Raw genomic sequence first — 14,107 nt, 5'->3', positions numbered from 1 at the left:
ATGGGTGGATAAATGGATGGTTGGACAGGTGGATGGCTGGATTTCATATAACTTATAAGCAAATAATCTGTTTTTAGAATGCATTGAATGGCAGAAGACAGACTTTTAAAAGAGAATTTAAAATAATATATCCAAAAAGGCACTATTGATTTTTAAATGGTTTTGTTATTAGAAACTTGGATTCTGAAATTAAAATGATATAAACTCATTTTTTCTTTATATTACTCCATACTGAATTATTTCATGTTTCTGAAGTTCTGAAGCATATGGATCTTTGATATTGAAATACTTAATATTATTTAATGTTGTCATTCTCTGCTTTCACTTTTCTCATTTGACTTTTGTTGTTTTTCAGGAAAAAATGCTATTATACAGACCGGAGGAGTAAATCAAAGGGCAGGTTGGTGCATAATGCTTAAATTTGTTTATGAGCAATTTGTCATTCAGGGAGAAAAGAAGAAAAAAATGTTATTATCCATAACAGCAGTTGTGAATTTTAGGATGGATATTTTATTGATTTGTTCAAACATTTCAAAATTACTTATGCCAAATTGAACTGTGTTTAAAAATCAGATAATCACTTTGGTATCATTTATCATTGCCATTGCTGGAATCCTCCCATGACATAATATTATGGAAGAATTTTCGTTGCAAGTTAACATCTTAAAAGATTTTAATTTTAAAAATAATTATAAAATCACTCTGGGCATGGTGGCTTTTGCCTGTAATCCCAGAGGCTTGGAAGGCTGAGACAGGAGGATTTCGAGAAGAAAGCCAACTTCAGCCACAGTGAGGGACTAAACAACTCAGTGAGACCCTGTCTCTAAATAAAATACAAAATAGGGCTGAGTTGCTGGGAATGTGGCTCAGTGGTTGAGCTCCCCAGAATTCAATTCTTGGTACCAAAAAAAAAAAAAAAAAAAAAAAACCCGTAAAATTAGGATCAATGAATAAATGACGACTCACTAGAGAAATAGAACAATCTACCTACCAAAGATTTGCAGGGACATTCAGTGAAATTATCTTATCAGAAGCACTAGAATCCAGAGTAATGCAGTGGTTTACTAAGGTTATGAAGTATTTTTTGCATTATAAACCTAATTCAATTCTGCCACCTTAATTTACCTGTCTTATGCTAGGATTAAAAATGAGCTTCTTTTCAAGAAAAAGCTTCATCTAAAGCCTCAGCTATTCACCTGTTGTAATAAAGGGTAACTGTGGAAAGGATTTAAACAAGCCACAATTCTAAAACAGGAGAAATTCTTTAACCTGAGTCACCTTGGCACTATTTCACTGGAGGAAATGAGCTTCCTTTAATGAACACTTAAACAAAAGGCTTTATACACTTGGCTGTTTTCCTGCTCATTGCAGAAGATTCAATTTGCAAAGACAAAACACAAGAATGTGGTAAAATGAGTTCCATTGACAAATTTTGTAGGGGATAACAATTCAGATTATACAAAAGCTATAAAACCCACAGTATGAATAAGAGACCATTTTAGGAAAGGATTCAATAAATCTAGTTCCTTTCCCAAAGAAAATCACTTAATATAACTTCAAACTTTATAAACCTTTATAGGAGAATATTGGCTCCTTTAAGCATTGAATTTAGGTTTGATAGGATTTAATGACAAGAAAGTAAATCATGGAGAAGAAAATCTTGAAGTTAGAATAATTATCACAGAAATTAGTACAATGAATTATTAAATAATTAATGATGGTTCTTAACCAAGTCATATATTTCTGCCAGGTTAGTGCTCTGAGTTAGAATGAACCCTTGTTAATTCTTCTGTAGATATTGGTCCTGGTCTATGTAGCAAATTTCCAAAGTCATACTTACATAATAAAGTCAAAGTCACTGAAATCTTATAATACATAAATTTATAACTGCATTTTTCTTTTCTCTGCTATGTATATGCCTGTCCAATATTGGATGGTTGATAAAGTCTCTTTATTTTGGTCCCCTTTAGACACCTACCATGGAATTAGTGAGACTTTGTGACTACACAGTTACTGGGTTTTCTGTTGAACAGGCGTTTTTCTTTCAAAGACTTGCAGAAAAATAAATCCTCTTATTAAAATCTCCAAAAAGTCTATATAAAGCTATCACTTTCATTTTTAAATTTGTGTTTAGAATATATTCTAAATATATGTATATTAAATACTAAAGAAATACCATATTTGTATAAAAATATTTCTTTTTCTGTTTTCAAGCAAACCAGAAAAACAACTGTATCATCTATTTCAAAATGTTTAGTCTTTCAATATTTTCTGTTTACTCCATAAAATTAAAATTTGGTTTTCAAATTTTCCAAGTGATTATCAGAACCTTAACTATAATCTGTCCCTTTACATTTTGCTTATTACTAATAGTTTCCTTTGTTTTTTGGTTTCATGAATGCAAACAGGGAGGAGCAGGGAATAAATAAATAAATAAATAAATAAACTCTTTATGAAAGAGTTTATAAAACATATTATATATATTTATATTTATGTATATATAACATTTTAAATAGAAAAAATATCATGTTATTTTTTTCTGAGCTTATATGTTCAATTAAGGAATTGACTGGTTCCTATTTTTTAAAAATGATCTTTGAAGAAGAGAATTTAAGAACAGTGTGTGTGTACATGTGTGTCTTCATTATTGATATAAGATCATAAAACTATAGACATATTGCAAAGTGAGAAATTAAAATCAAATATGCCCAGTTAGTTTTACTTGTGCTTTTTCTTTCTTGAAGTGAAAGATGTTTTGTTTATTGTTAATTTTGAACAGCAAACACTAGGGGATAAATAAACAGGCAATTATCCAGCTTTTGAAGATCATCATTTCTCAGGGAAGGTTGAAAGGAAATAACCATAGTTTTATTATTGCTGCAATTTACTTTTTATTTACAAAGCATTTCCACATTCAAATATAAAAGCAACTTCAAAATGACCTGCAAGGGAGTCAGAACAAAGAGTAGCCAGTTTTGCAGATCTAGGAAAATAAATGACTCGCTCTCCACCCCCATCCACACTGCCCTCAGCTCTCTGCTGCTTTGGCAGAGTTTGTGATTTGACTAAGTTGTTTTGACCCTTTAATCCAGATTTATATTCAATTTCCATAGAATTCTCAGCTATTCCCTGATTTTAGCAAAAGACTTTGAAGCTCTATTAGAAGTCATCTTCACATTATACCATGAAATCTTGCATTTGCAAGTCCAAATGTATTAGATAATATTGGAGTACAGTGTGGCAGTTGCAACAATAGAAATAGTAGTAGCAATATTCTTTTCACTATTATTAGCATAATATTTATTGGATGCAAACAATGAGGTATGCCTGGTGGCATCAGACATTGTCCCTTTAATTCTCAAAATATTCTTTTGTTTAAAGGATGAACAAGATCCCTGTATCCTAGTATTGAAATTCAGGTCAGAATGCATTTACCATCACATCAGGAAATATGTGTGAAAAGCCTAAATTGATAATATTGTTTGTTTTCTATTAGCAGAATAAGTGAAAATTTGAACACTCTTTTACTTGGTTTATTTTAAAATTTTTAAAAATTCACCTTTGTTTCTACTTTGTCATTTCATCTGAAACAGAAGGTTCTTGGGTGCCATGACACAACAATAGTTTCCAAGTACAGTTGGAATATTTCCTTTTATCTGATTCTCCTGGCCATTTTTCTAAAATAGGGCAGATGGAATTACTTCTTCTCCTTAGAGCTAAGGAACCTGAATCTCAGACTGGAAATGTGTAGTCCAATTTCAAAGACTGGAAAATTCAGCACTAGAGCATTCATATTTTATTCCTATTCCACTGGTTTTATTCAGATTTTTTGCTGGTTCTTTTTAGTTATACATGACAACAGGATTCATTTTGCCTTAATTATAAAACCATAGAATATAATTTTCTCTAATTCCATCTTCAGGACTTCCACATTTTCCTTTTTCTCTATCCCTGTTTCCTCCTTTCTACCTTACTGATCTTTCTGCTATTTACATATAGTTTTTTTTTTTAATTAGTGCTTTGTGGACGTACATTGCCTGTTCTTTTTAGATATTCATAATAGTATACTGTATTTTTACATTTTATACATAAGTGGAGTGCTGTACTTAAAAAGCTGGATCAGTCTTTTTATAATCTACTTAATATATTCTACATGTCTGTGTGCTGGCCTCTGGAATATGGGGATAAATTAACTTGGATGCTTTCTTTGTAATGAGAAGCAGCAAAGTGACCACCTCCTATAACGGATTGATTATTTCTTTATTATTATTATTGTTGTTCATTTTATTATTATTTATTTTAGATTAGAAAGAGATGCTGTGATCCCTCCAAAACCAAAAATAAACAGCAGCTATTTGATAATATAACTTGGCAAAGGAAATATCAAGATTTTTACATCCAGAACTCTGTAGCAGGATTTGATTCTTATTTCAATTTTTGTATGATAATTTTTTCATAATAGAATTGAATGAAATAAGTCTTAAGATACATATTGACTGCCTGCCCACTGCTGTCCTAATATTTTTTGAAGGTCAAACAAAGTCAGCTAAACAAATATTGAAATATGTTGTACTTGTCTGGGAACATATTTTGTCCTAATTCTTCCACTTGCTGTTGCAGTAGATGTCAAAAATCACCCAGCAGAACCTCATAGTGTGTAAATATTACATTTTTTTTAGTGAACATAGCTGTTATAATAGTAACTTAGAATGCAGTTTTTCAGAATCAACTCTGGAATCAATCTCTCTCTCTCTCTCTTCTCAGTAAAACAAATATGATTCTAATCAGTATAAATAGAGCACACAGGTGGGGCCAAAGTGTCTTTTACAGTTGGGGCCAAAGTGTCCTGATGTCAGAATTTCCTGAAACAGTATTTAATGTAGTACATGCCTGGTGTCTATACTCAATTCATATTTAAAATATGCATAATAGATAGAAGCATGAATATTCCCTAGGAGCTACCTAGAAATGCAGAACCTCAGGCATCCCATGCCTTACTGAGTCAATATCTGCATTATTTTTCTTCTCCTTCTCCTTCTTCCTTTTCTTAATTTTTTTTTCTTTCATTTTGATACCGTGGTGGTGGGGATTGAACCCAGGGGCACTTAACCACTGAGCCATATCCTCATCCCTTTTTCATTTAGAAACAGGGTTTCAAGGAGCTGCTTAGGGCCTCACTAAGTTGTGAAGCTGGCTTTGAACTCAAAATCCTCCTGCCTGGATATCCTGAGCTGCTGGGATTACAAGTGTGAGCTACCATGCCTGGCCAATATATGCATTTTACTAAAATATTTGGGTCCTTCATATGCCCACTAAAATCTTAAAATTATTGCAAAGGCTCTATACCCCAGTCTTCCTTGTTGTTAGTGATCAGGTTTAAATTAAAGCACCAAATAGCAACTTTCCAACAAAGTCAATATTATTTTGACTTTATGAGTGAGGAAACTGAGGCAAGAAGTAGTTTAACAACTTGCACAAATTCACACAGCTAATGCAATGCAGAGATCTGTTTTAACCCAGTTTTATGGGACTTCAAAGTTGTTTCCATTTCTACTGCAGTCGTAGCCCCCAGTACTAATAAAGAAGTGTGTCAGAGCCATTTATTTATTTAGTCTTCACTTTGAACACTCATATTGCTGTTTCTTTTTTTTAAGAATTAGGAAGTAGTCTATAGATAGATTGGATAGATGATAACATACAGTTTTAATAAATATATGGTGATACTTTTTTATACTCTTGTCTACCATCATATTTATAGTGGTTCTGAAATATTTTCCACAAGGTTTTTGTTCATGAGGACACATAATTGCTCTGAAAGAATTTAAAGAAAAACAGGACTTGGCTTGTTTTGCTATTTTGTGTTGAAAAAGAAGTGTGTAAATGATGTCTTCCATTTGTATTCTCTTGACTTACCCCTCCTTACCTCTTATATGACATTTTGTATAACCCTTACAGTAGAAGGGGTAGAGAGAGAAAAGGGGAGGGGAGGGGAGGGGAGGGGAGGGGGGATAGTAGACAATAGGACAGACAGCAGAATACATCAGACACTAGAAAGGCAATATGTCAATCAATGGAAGGGTAACTGATGTGATACAGCAATTTGTATATGGGGTAAAAGCGGGAGTTCATAATCCACTTGAATCAAACCGTGTAATATGATGTATTAAGAACTATGTAATGTTATGAACGACCAATAAAAAAAAAATAAACTAAAAAAAAAAAAAAGAAAAGAAGTGTGTGTGTGTGTGTGTGTGTGTGTGTGTGTACGTGCACCTATCTTTTTAGAATTCATGCTTTAGTACTTGAGGAAATTATCATGGAAGGTTGGCATGGCTATGGAATACCACCTAACCTGGTTCTATGATGTAACTTTCTTTCAGGTTGCAAAATTATTTTAAAAGAATAAAAAAGTGGATGTCCCAAAATCCAATGGTTCTTGACAAGTCAGCTTTTCCAGACCTTGAGGAGTCAGACTGCTACACTGGCCCCTTTAGCAGAGCACGGATTCACCAGTGAGTTCCTGTCTTTTCTGTCACCTGCTTTTGTGTCTTTCATTATCTGTGATTTGTTTATAGAATAAAAATTCCTGTGACCATTGTTATTGTTAACCAAATGGGGTCAGCTAAAAAAAAAAAAAAAAAAAGTCTGCTCTTTCTTTGCAAACCCAAGAAACCAGACTGATCTTTGAAAAGCATCCATCAGATCACAGAGAGGCCTTACTTAATCTCCCATGCCCATGGCCTCCCATTGAACTTGTAATAAAATTCAAATGTCTTTCTTATGATCTGCCTGTGGATGCAGATGCTGCAGTTCCTTCCCAACACTCTGACTTCAACTCTGCATTTTCCACATTTACTTAATCCAGTCATGAAAGCCTTGGTTCAATGAATCAGCTACTGGTGTATCATCCCAAGCCAGAACTTTTATTCTTGATGTTCTCATTGCCTGACATGCTCTGCCCCCAGACCTCTGCATGGCATTTTCCCTCTTATTATTCTGCTCCCACTCAACATTACCACCTCAGAAGACCTTCTCTGAACACTCTGCCTCTGGGCCCCTATTCTCTATGCCATTCTCCTGTTTCATCTTTCTTCATGCACCTTACATGTAATTTTGTTATTTATATGTTAGTTTTTAAAATATGTTTTATTCCTCCATAATGTAAAGCCAGGAAAATAGAAATTTACCTGCTTAAGAAATATTTCTTCCAAAATGCTTCCTCAGTCTATAAGTGAGAGAATCATCAGAATGGAGGATATTTCTTCTGCTACCTGCAATTAACAAGATCCTGAATTTGGTGCATCCCAATACAGATAAAACATAGAAACTGTAAAGAACTCATAATCTAATAAAATAGACAAATGTACATATTAAGTGTAAATCAATATTACGAAAGACACAAATTAAATAGACATTAAGAGGAAAGGCTCTTGGAAACCTTTTCGAAGGAAACAGCCCTTTACAACTGATTAAAAAAACAAGGGAGTAAGGAGGGGAGAAGAAGGAAAAATGTTGAAGACAGAGCAAAATCCAGAGGAAAAGAAGCAGACCATTTGACAGTGATGATAAACTGAACAGTTTAACAGATGATCAGGTACAAGAAGCCAGAACTGTAAGAAATAAGACTTGAGTTATAGGTTGTAATACAAGCGTAGAGATCCATGGAGGGAAATGAGAACTTTAATTATGTTCATAATGGAAAGCTCCTGACAGGCTAAAAGTAGAGGACTACTCTAAGGATCAGAGTTATGCTTTCTTTAAAGGAAGGGGGGAAGTTGATTGTCTAGTTATGAGGACATTCTTCTCATAATGCCACCCAGAATAAGTGGGGTAGTGCCAAAGCTGGAGAGGTTGTTCAGTTAGATAAGTTACTTTCTGTGGCAATTATTTGAGTGTTGAGGGTGAAGACAAAGCAAGGCTTATAGCAGACATAATATTCAGACGAAGTGCCTGACGAAATGGTAGTCCATCATTCACAGAGATAAAGCAACTGGAGAGGGGAAGTGTCAGAAGTTGAGTGAAATCCATTACACTGTTTTTTTTTTATTTTTATTTTTTTGAGACTCCCAGATTATGATAAAGTAGATGTTGAAACAGATCTTTCCTCTTTCTTAGGATCCTCTTTTGCACTTTACATCATAGACATTTGCATAGTCACCTTGCTTCTCTTTCCAAAAAGGGACAATACAAGGAATGAAACAGAAAAAAAAATATTATGTATGGATCTTTGCAAAGTCTTGAAGATAAGATAGCTAGCTTGCAAAATGTGGCAGGGGGACCATTTCCATTTTTAATGCATCTATTTGGAATTAAATTTCTTAAGGTAGTAAAAAATTTATGTGAGCCAGTAGACAATCAATTTTCTTCTTATTCCATGCTAAAAGAGAAATACCTAGACTTCCTCATAAACTTAAAAAAAACTTAAATAAACATTTTATAATTCTCTGTATTCGTATGTGTGTTTCTTTCCTCTGTCAATTTATTTTTTTAAGAGAATGACTTCTCTTCTGACTTACTATATTTCATATGATTAGCTTTAATGGAGAAAACAGATGGGTGATTATTTAGGAACTAACTGTGGCTGGATTCTGTGCTCTTCTCTGAATATTAAAACCAATTCCCTCATCTTAACAGCTTCATCATAAACAGTAAGGACACCTTCTTCAGCAATGCTACGCGAAGCCGGATAGTCTATCACATGTTGGAGCGTACCAGATATGAAAGTGGAATATCAAAAGTGGGTAAGAACATTATTTGCAATCATAGAGAAAGTAGATTTTAATTATACCCAGAACTATTGTTTATTTTTCAAAAATTGAAACTTTGTCATTATTCGTTAAATGTGAGTGTATAGCAAATTGAACACGAATTCTATAAACTTTCTATTTTGCAGACTTTCAAATAAGCATTTTTGAGAATATTTGGCTAAATGTATCAAAATGTGCAAATACTTTAGAAGAGAAATTTTATTTCTTGAAATATAACCCAAAGTAAATAATTAGACTTTTGAATGAAAATATATGTAGAAAGTGGTTCATCATGAATAGAAGACGACTAAAACAGACTTAAAATTTCCACACTAAGGAATGACTGCATCCACTTAATCAATCTATTAAAAAATTATGAGGATTATTCTCCCTTAGCACAAAATTACCAAGCATCTAGTACACACTAATATTATAAAATGTGTATGAAAGAGACTCTGCTCATAGAAATTAGTTGAGTTTTCTATTTATTGACCTTGAAAGATATGTGCAATGTATTAAGTGATTTTTTTTTAAAAATGAGATTACCAAACTGTAGGTCTAATGTAATTCTATTTCCTAAATACACATACATAGAAGGAAAGGAAGGCTTAGAAAAATATGTAAGAAACTCACAGAGATTATCTCTGAAAGACTGTCAAATCATTTTAACTATCTACATTTCTGCTTTGTTTGACTATTTAGCAGTTTGCTATAACCTGTATAATACAAAAGAAAATTGAGAGCATCTCCCCCAGAAAAAAATAAATAAATAGAATTACAGATTTTGCATAGAGCAGAGGAAAAAAAAAAAGAAACAAACAAGCTGGCCTTTTACTTGTAAGGCTGAAACCTAACATTGAAGAGATCAAATATTAGTCAAATATCCTAAAATTCTTGAAATTAAAAATTGGCAGTCTTTGAAATGTGTACCAGCTCTATTGATTTGCATTAAAATGGAGTTCCACATAAGAAATGTGAATTGTGTTCCTGGTTTGCCAGCGTTTTAAAGAGGAATGTTCAGATTCTGCTTCTCTTCTGATTAGCATTATTTTTTTATGATGGAGCAGCCAAAATAATAACTTAGACATCAAAACCATATGAAAAACAATACAAATCAGTCATAAGTGTTCCAAAGAAATAAAAATAAGAGAAATCCAGAATATGAAACGAGAAAGTGACTACATAATACTGGTATGTGCTTATGTCAATTTTAAGAATAAATATGACATTTTAAATGACTAAAATGTAGAAAATACAGTACACACAGGAGAGTTTAAAATTTAAAAATTTCCTAATTACTCTTTTCACTGTCACAAATTTGAACTATATGAAAATTACAAGAATACATTGTTCAGAATTTGTCATTCTGTTAAAAATTACCATTATGCATATTTCCTCAAGTCCTTCAGTACTGTTTGCAAACTTTAAAGAGCTATACAATATTCTATAATAAGACTTTATCAAATCATAATTACTTACTGAATACCTAATATAGTTGTAAAGTGATAAAGGATTCCTTCATTTTATATGTACAATTCTTTCTAATTCTTAATTAATATAAACAATATTGCAACAAAAATTGCTATCTAGAAAGATTTCCCAGTGTCTGTTCCCACCAGGACTTCTATGTGAGTGTCTACTACACTGCACCCTCAGGGAGATAGGAAGATTTTGAGTGTCTTATGTTGTTATTCATGTCGCTTTGGCTTAGAGTTAAACAAGGACAGACCTCTCAATAAAATAACTTTTGAGATTGCTTTAGGAGTGTAAAATTCCTTTGTTTTTGATCAATCTTTGTTATTTGAAGGGGAAAAATGTTGTTCCTGGCTCAAATGATCCCAAATAACTGGGTACCAAAGCTCCTCAAATGTTATGAGATAACAAGGTAAAGCCATATGTTGGCCTCTTGTACATTTACATTTACTAAAGGACACAACTAAGTGTAGTGTTGCTCTCTCTCACAATCATATTGTACCCACAGATGTACAGGCTATGGAGGTCATTAGGGTTATTTTACATTTTCAATTAATTCCTTGTCCCACATGCAGTATGTGCTCCAGAAGGAAGTCTCTATGAAACTGACTCAAGTATTATTTTTTTTTTATTTTCTTTCCAGGTATCCGCAAACTTATAAACAATGGCTCATATATAGCAGCATTTCCCCCACATGAGGTAATTTTGAAAGATAATTTCCATATAAAAAAGGAAAGAAAGAAAGAGAGAAAAGTTTTCCTGCTTATTGCTCCATACAGTTGCTCTCCATTTGAGTTTGGCTGCTCATCCCAGCAGAATTCAGTCACTGTGGACCTGAGCCTTCTGAGATCCCAGTATGATCTTGGCGGTATATGATGGCTCCTCTGCTCCAAATGTCTTCTGTAGTTACCTCCTTTGAGGAAACCCAGACTTATAGAGGACACTCATGCCAGACATGCTAACCATTGACTTCTGTAGTAGCAGAGAGTCCATTCTTGATCCAACTTGAGATCTACACCACCCCACACAGGGCAGGTTCCTAGTGCATGCTTAGTTCTTGAGGATATCTGAAATCTAAAACAAGCCTACACCACAATCCTCCATACCATTATCTACTTGTTCCTGGACAGATTATTACACCCCTCATCTTTTTTTTTTTGGAGGGGGCACGTTTAAAATATTTTACTTATTTATTTTTAAATTGGCAATTATAGTAATATGTAACAATGCCCCTTTTCCCTTCCCTCCTCTCTCACACTAATCAACTTGTCTACTCTATTGATCTTCCTATTATTATTATTATTATTATTATTATTATTACATTCTAATGATATAATGCTAATGTCTGCTTCAAGCTATAGTGGGCACATGTGACTATGGGGTTGGCCTGTGACATGGTATTTAAATTTTCTGAGCACTGCTACTTTACTTCTAAAAATGGAATAATAATATTATATACCCCTTATTGTCAGAAAAATAGGATAATATAGATATAGGGATGGATGCATGAAACACACAAACATATTATTGGCTATTGTCATTTCTATTTTACTACATAAGGAGGTATTTCATAATTAATATAAAGCAGCTGAGTTTGGTTTCTTGGGTTCAAAACTATGAAAACTGTGCTTTTAATCTTAACTTTCTTGAGCTTCAACTATCATTTATTTTAAAAAATTATATACACATATTGAGATCTACACCACCCCACACAGGGCATACACACACACACACACACACACACACACACACACACACACATATTGGAAGGAGTCTGGCTAAAACACTATCAAACCATAACAGTATAATTGATTGAGGTTATGGAACAAACTCAAACCAATGATGTAATTGGTATGCTAAAGTTTAATGTCTAAAGCTCAGGAATCTATGCTCTGATCACTAAGGCTGGGAAAGTCATGGATTTGGGGAGAATTATCAGTAGTTATTGAAAGACAGTTGAGATTTTGGTTCAGTGTCCTTTTCCTACCCAATATGAGGGCAGTCTGTACATTTTCACAAGCAAATCAACTTTTTCCAGCAAATGCTCCATATGGAGAACCTAGATCTTTACTTCCATTTCTTTGGCTTCCAATATTTTGGCTTTAAATGCCTAGGCTTCCTGAGAGAAGACATCTCTGGCTGTACTTCAGTTTCACTTCCACTCTTCCCTAGTTAATAGTCTATTTTTTTAAAGGTGACATCCTTATTACAATTTCGGGGCAATTGCCAGCCACAATTCAAAGTATCCTCTATCTACATAGGAACTAATAGCTCTGGTTGGGAATATTTGATCATATGCAAACTACCTTACAGATTTTTGAGAGAAGATTTAAGGATTTTTTTAATATTTTAATTTTTGGAATCTCTTATCCAAAATAAGATTTGAATATTCTACAGTTTAAAATATGATTAAGGCCTCATCCTTTTCAAATGAGCACTTATTTGATTCCTTAGTATCTGTAAGTGTAAGAAAACTTTTCTTGAAATGGATCACTTCTCAAATCAGGATAAAATCCTGTGAACTGAAGTAACCTTTTCTGGCACTAGGGCACTTCTTAAAGTGGAATAATACTCTTAATTTCTGAACTAAATATTACAACAATTTCTCTCATTGATGGATATTGTATTTATTAAAAGAACTTGGGTTCCAACGGTAAAACATGAATTCTATTTACTTAAGCAAAATAGATCAAAATTGTTTTTAAAAATGTAGTAACTGAAGTAATTGAAGAAATTGTATTTAAGTAACTAGGAGATTATTTCCAGTGAAGGAGTCATCTACCACATCATTCCACTGATAAACTTATTTCTAATCTCAAACTTTCAATAGGTTGCTAAGGAAATAAATAGCTCTTATTTCAAATGTCACCAAGAGAATGGACACCAATTTGTATTATTTTATCTGTTTCAGGGAGCTTATAAGAGTAGCCTACCCATCAAAACCCATGGACCTCAGAATAGAAGACATCTGTTATATGAGCGCTGGGCACGCTGGGGAATGTGGTACAAGCACCAGCCTCTGGACTTAATCAGGTTCTGCAAATGAACTGACAATGGAAAGCAAATTGTGCCCTTCCATTGCCATTTTCTTAGAATTGCTTCTTGTACCTACCTTGTCACCTGTTATCAGTGAGGATGCAATCTAGAAAAAGAAACCCCTCTATGATTTTCAGTGGCAGGAAATAAATTCAGGGACATAGTTACATAGTTACATGGGATGGGGGAATTGAGAAATCAAGCAGGGCTTTTAAGTCAAGAAGGGATTAGGAAGAGCAGAAAATTACTAATATCCCATGGATGAGGGAAGAAGTGCATTAATAGAGTCCAGTACCTGGGCACAGCCACAGCACACAGCCCTGAGAACACCAAGAAGAAGAAAAGATCCTGGATTATCTCCCTTTTTTACCTTCAAGTCTTCTAGTTTCTCCTGACCCAGCTAAACCGGAAATTACTGACAGGGAGCCTGGGTAATTCACCACACTATGAAAACTCAAAACAAAAAGAAGCAAAAAAAAAAAATTGATCTGAGAGGAGAAAGGAAAATGACCAATGTGGCATTTATGCATATCTAGTGGCCCCTCGGAGCTCACAGGGGGCTGATTCCAGGACTCCTCTTCAAATGCCATAATCCATGGGTGCTCAAATCCCATAAATAAGTTTGTGTAGCATTTGCATATAACCTATACAAGTCCTCCTGTACACTCAGTCATCTCTGGGTAGTTTCAAATACCCAGGATGATGTAAATGTCATATACATTATAGTTCCTTGTTTAGGGAATAATGGAAAGAAAATAGTCTGTTCTTATTCAAAGCAGACACAACTATATAGGCCAAGCTACATTTTCATCTGTGGTTGATTGAATTCTTGAAAGTAGAACCCAAGTATA

The 14,107-nt window shown here is 33.7% G+C and overlaps 1 protein-coding gene across 1 annotated transcript in view; it reads left to right on the top strand.

Moving 5' to 3' along the window:
* LOC113179489 (anoctamin-3) overlaps positions 1-14,107 on the top strand; it is a 120,965-nt gene that overhangs the window by 19,389 nt on the left and 87,469 nt on the right. Inside the window, exons 3-7 of the mRNA XM_077797500.1 lie at positions 356-400; positions 6,381-6,512; positions 8,635-8,741; positions 10,864-10,919; positions 13,132-13,253. Of these exons, the coding sequence (XP_077653626.1) occupies positions 356-400; positions 6,381-6,512; positions 8,635-8,741; positions 10,864-10,919; positions 13,132-13,253 (462 nt within the window). The remainder of the gene's footprint in view (positions 1-355; positions 401-6,380; positions 6,513-8,634; positions 8,742-10,863; positions 10,920-13,131; positions 13,254-14,107) is intronic.

This window comes from Urocitellus parryii, chromosome 4, assembly GCF_045843805.1.
Source record: "Urocitellus parryii isolate mUroPar1 chromosome 4, mUroPar1.hap1, whole genome shotgun sequence".
Classification (NCBI taxonomy): Eukaryota; Metazoa; Chordata; class Mammalia; order Rodentia; family Sciuridae; genus Urocitellus; species Urocitellus parryii.
The sequence above is the reverse complement of the archived record's forward strand: the minus strand, read 5'-3'. Positions and strand labels throughout refer to the sequence as shown.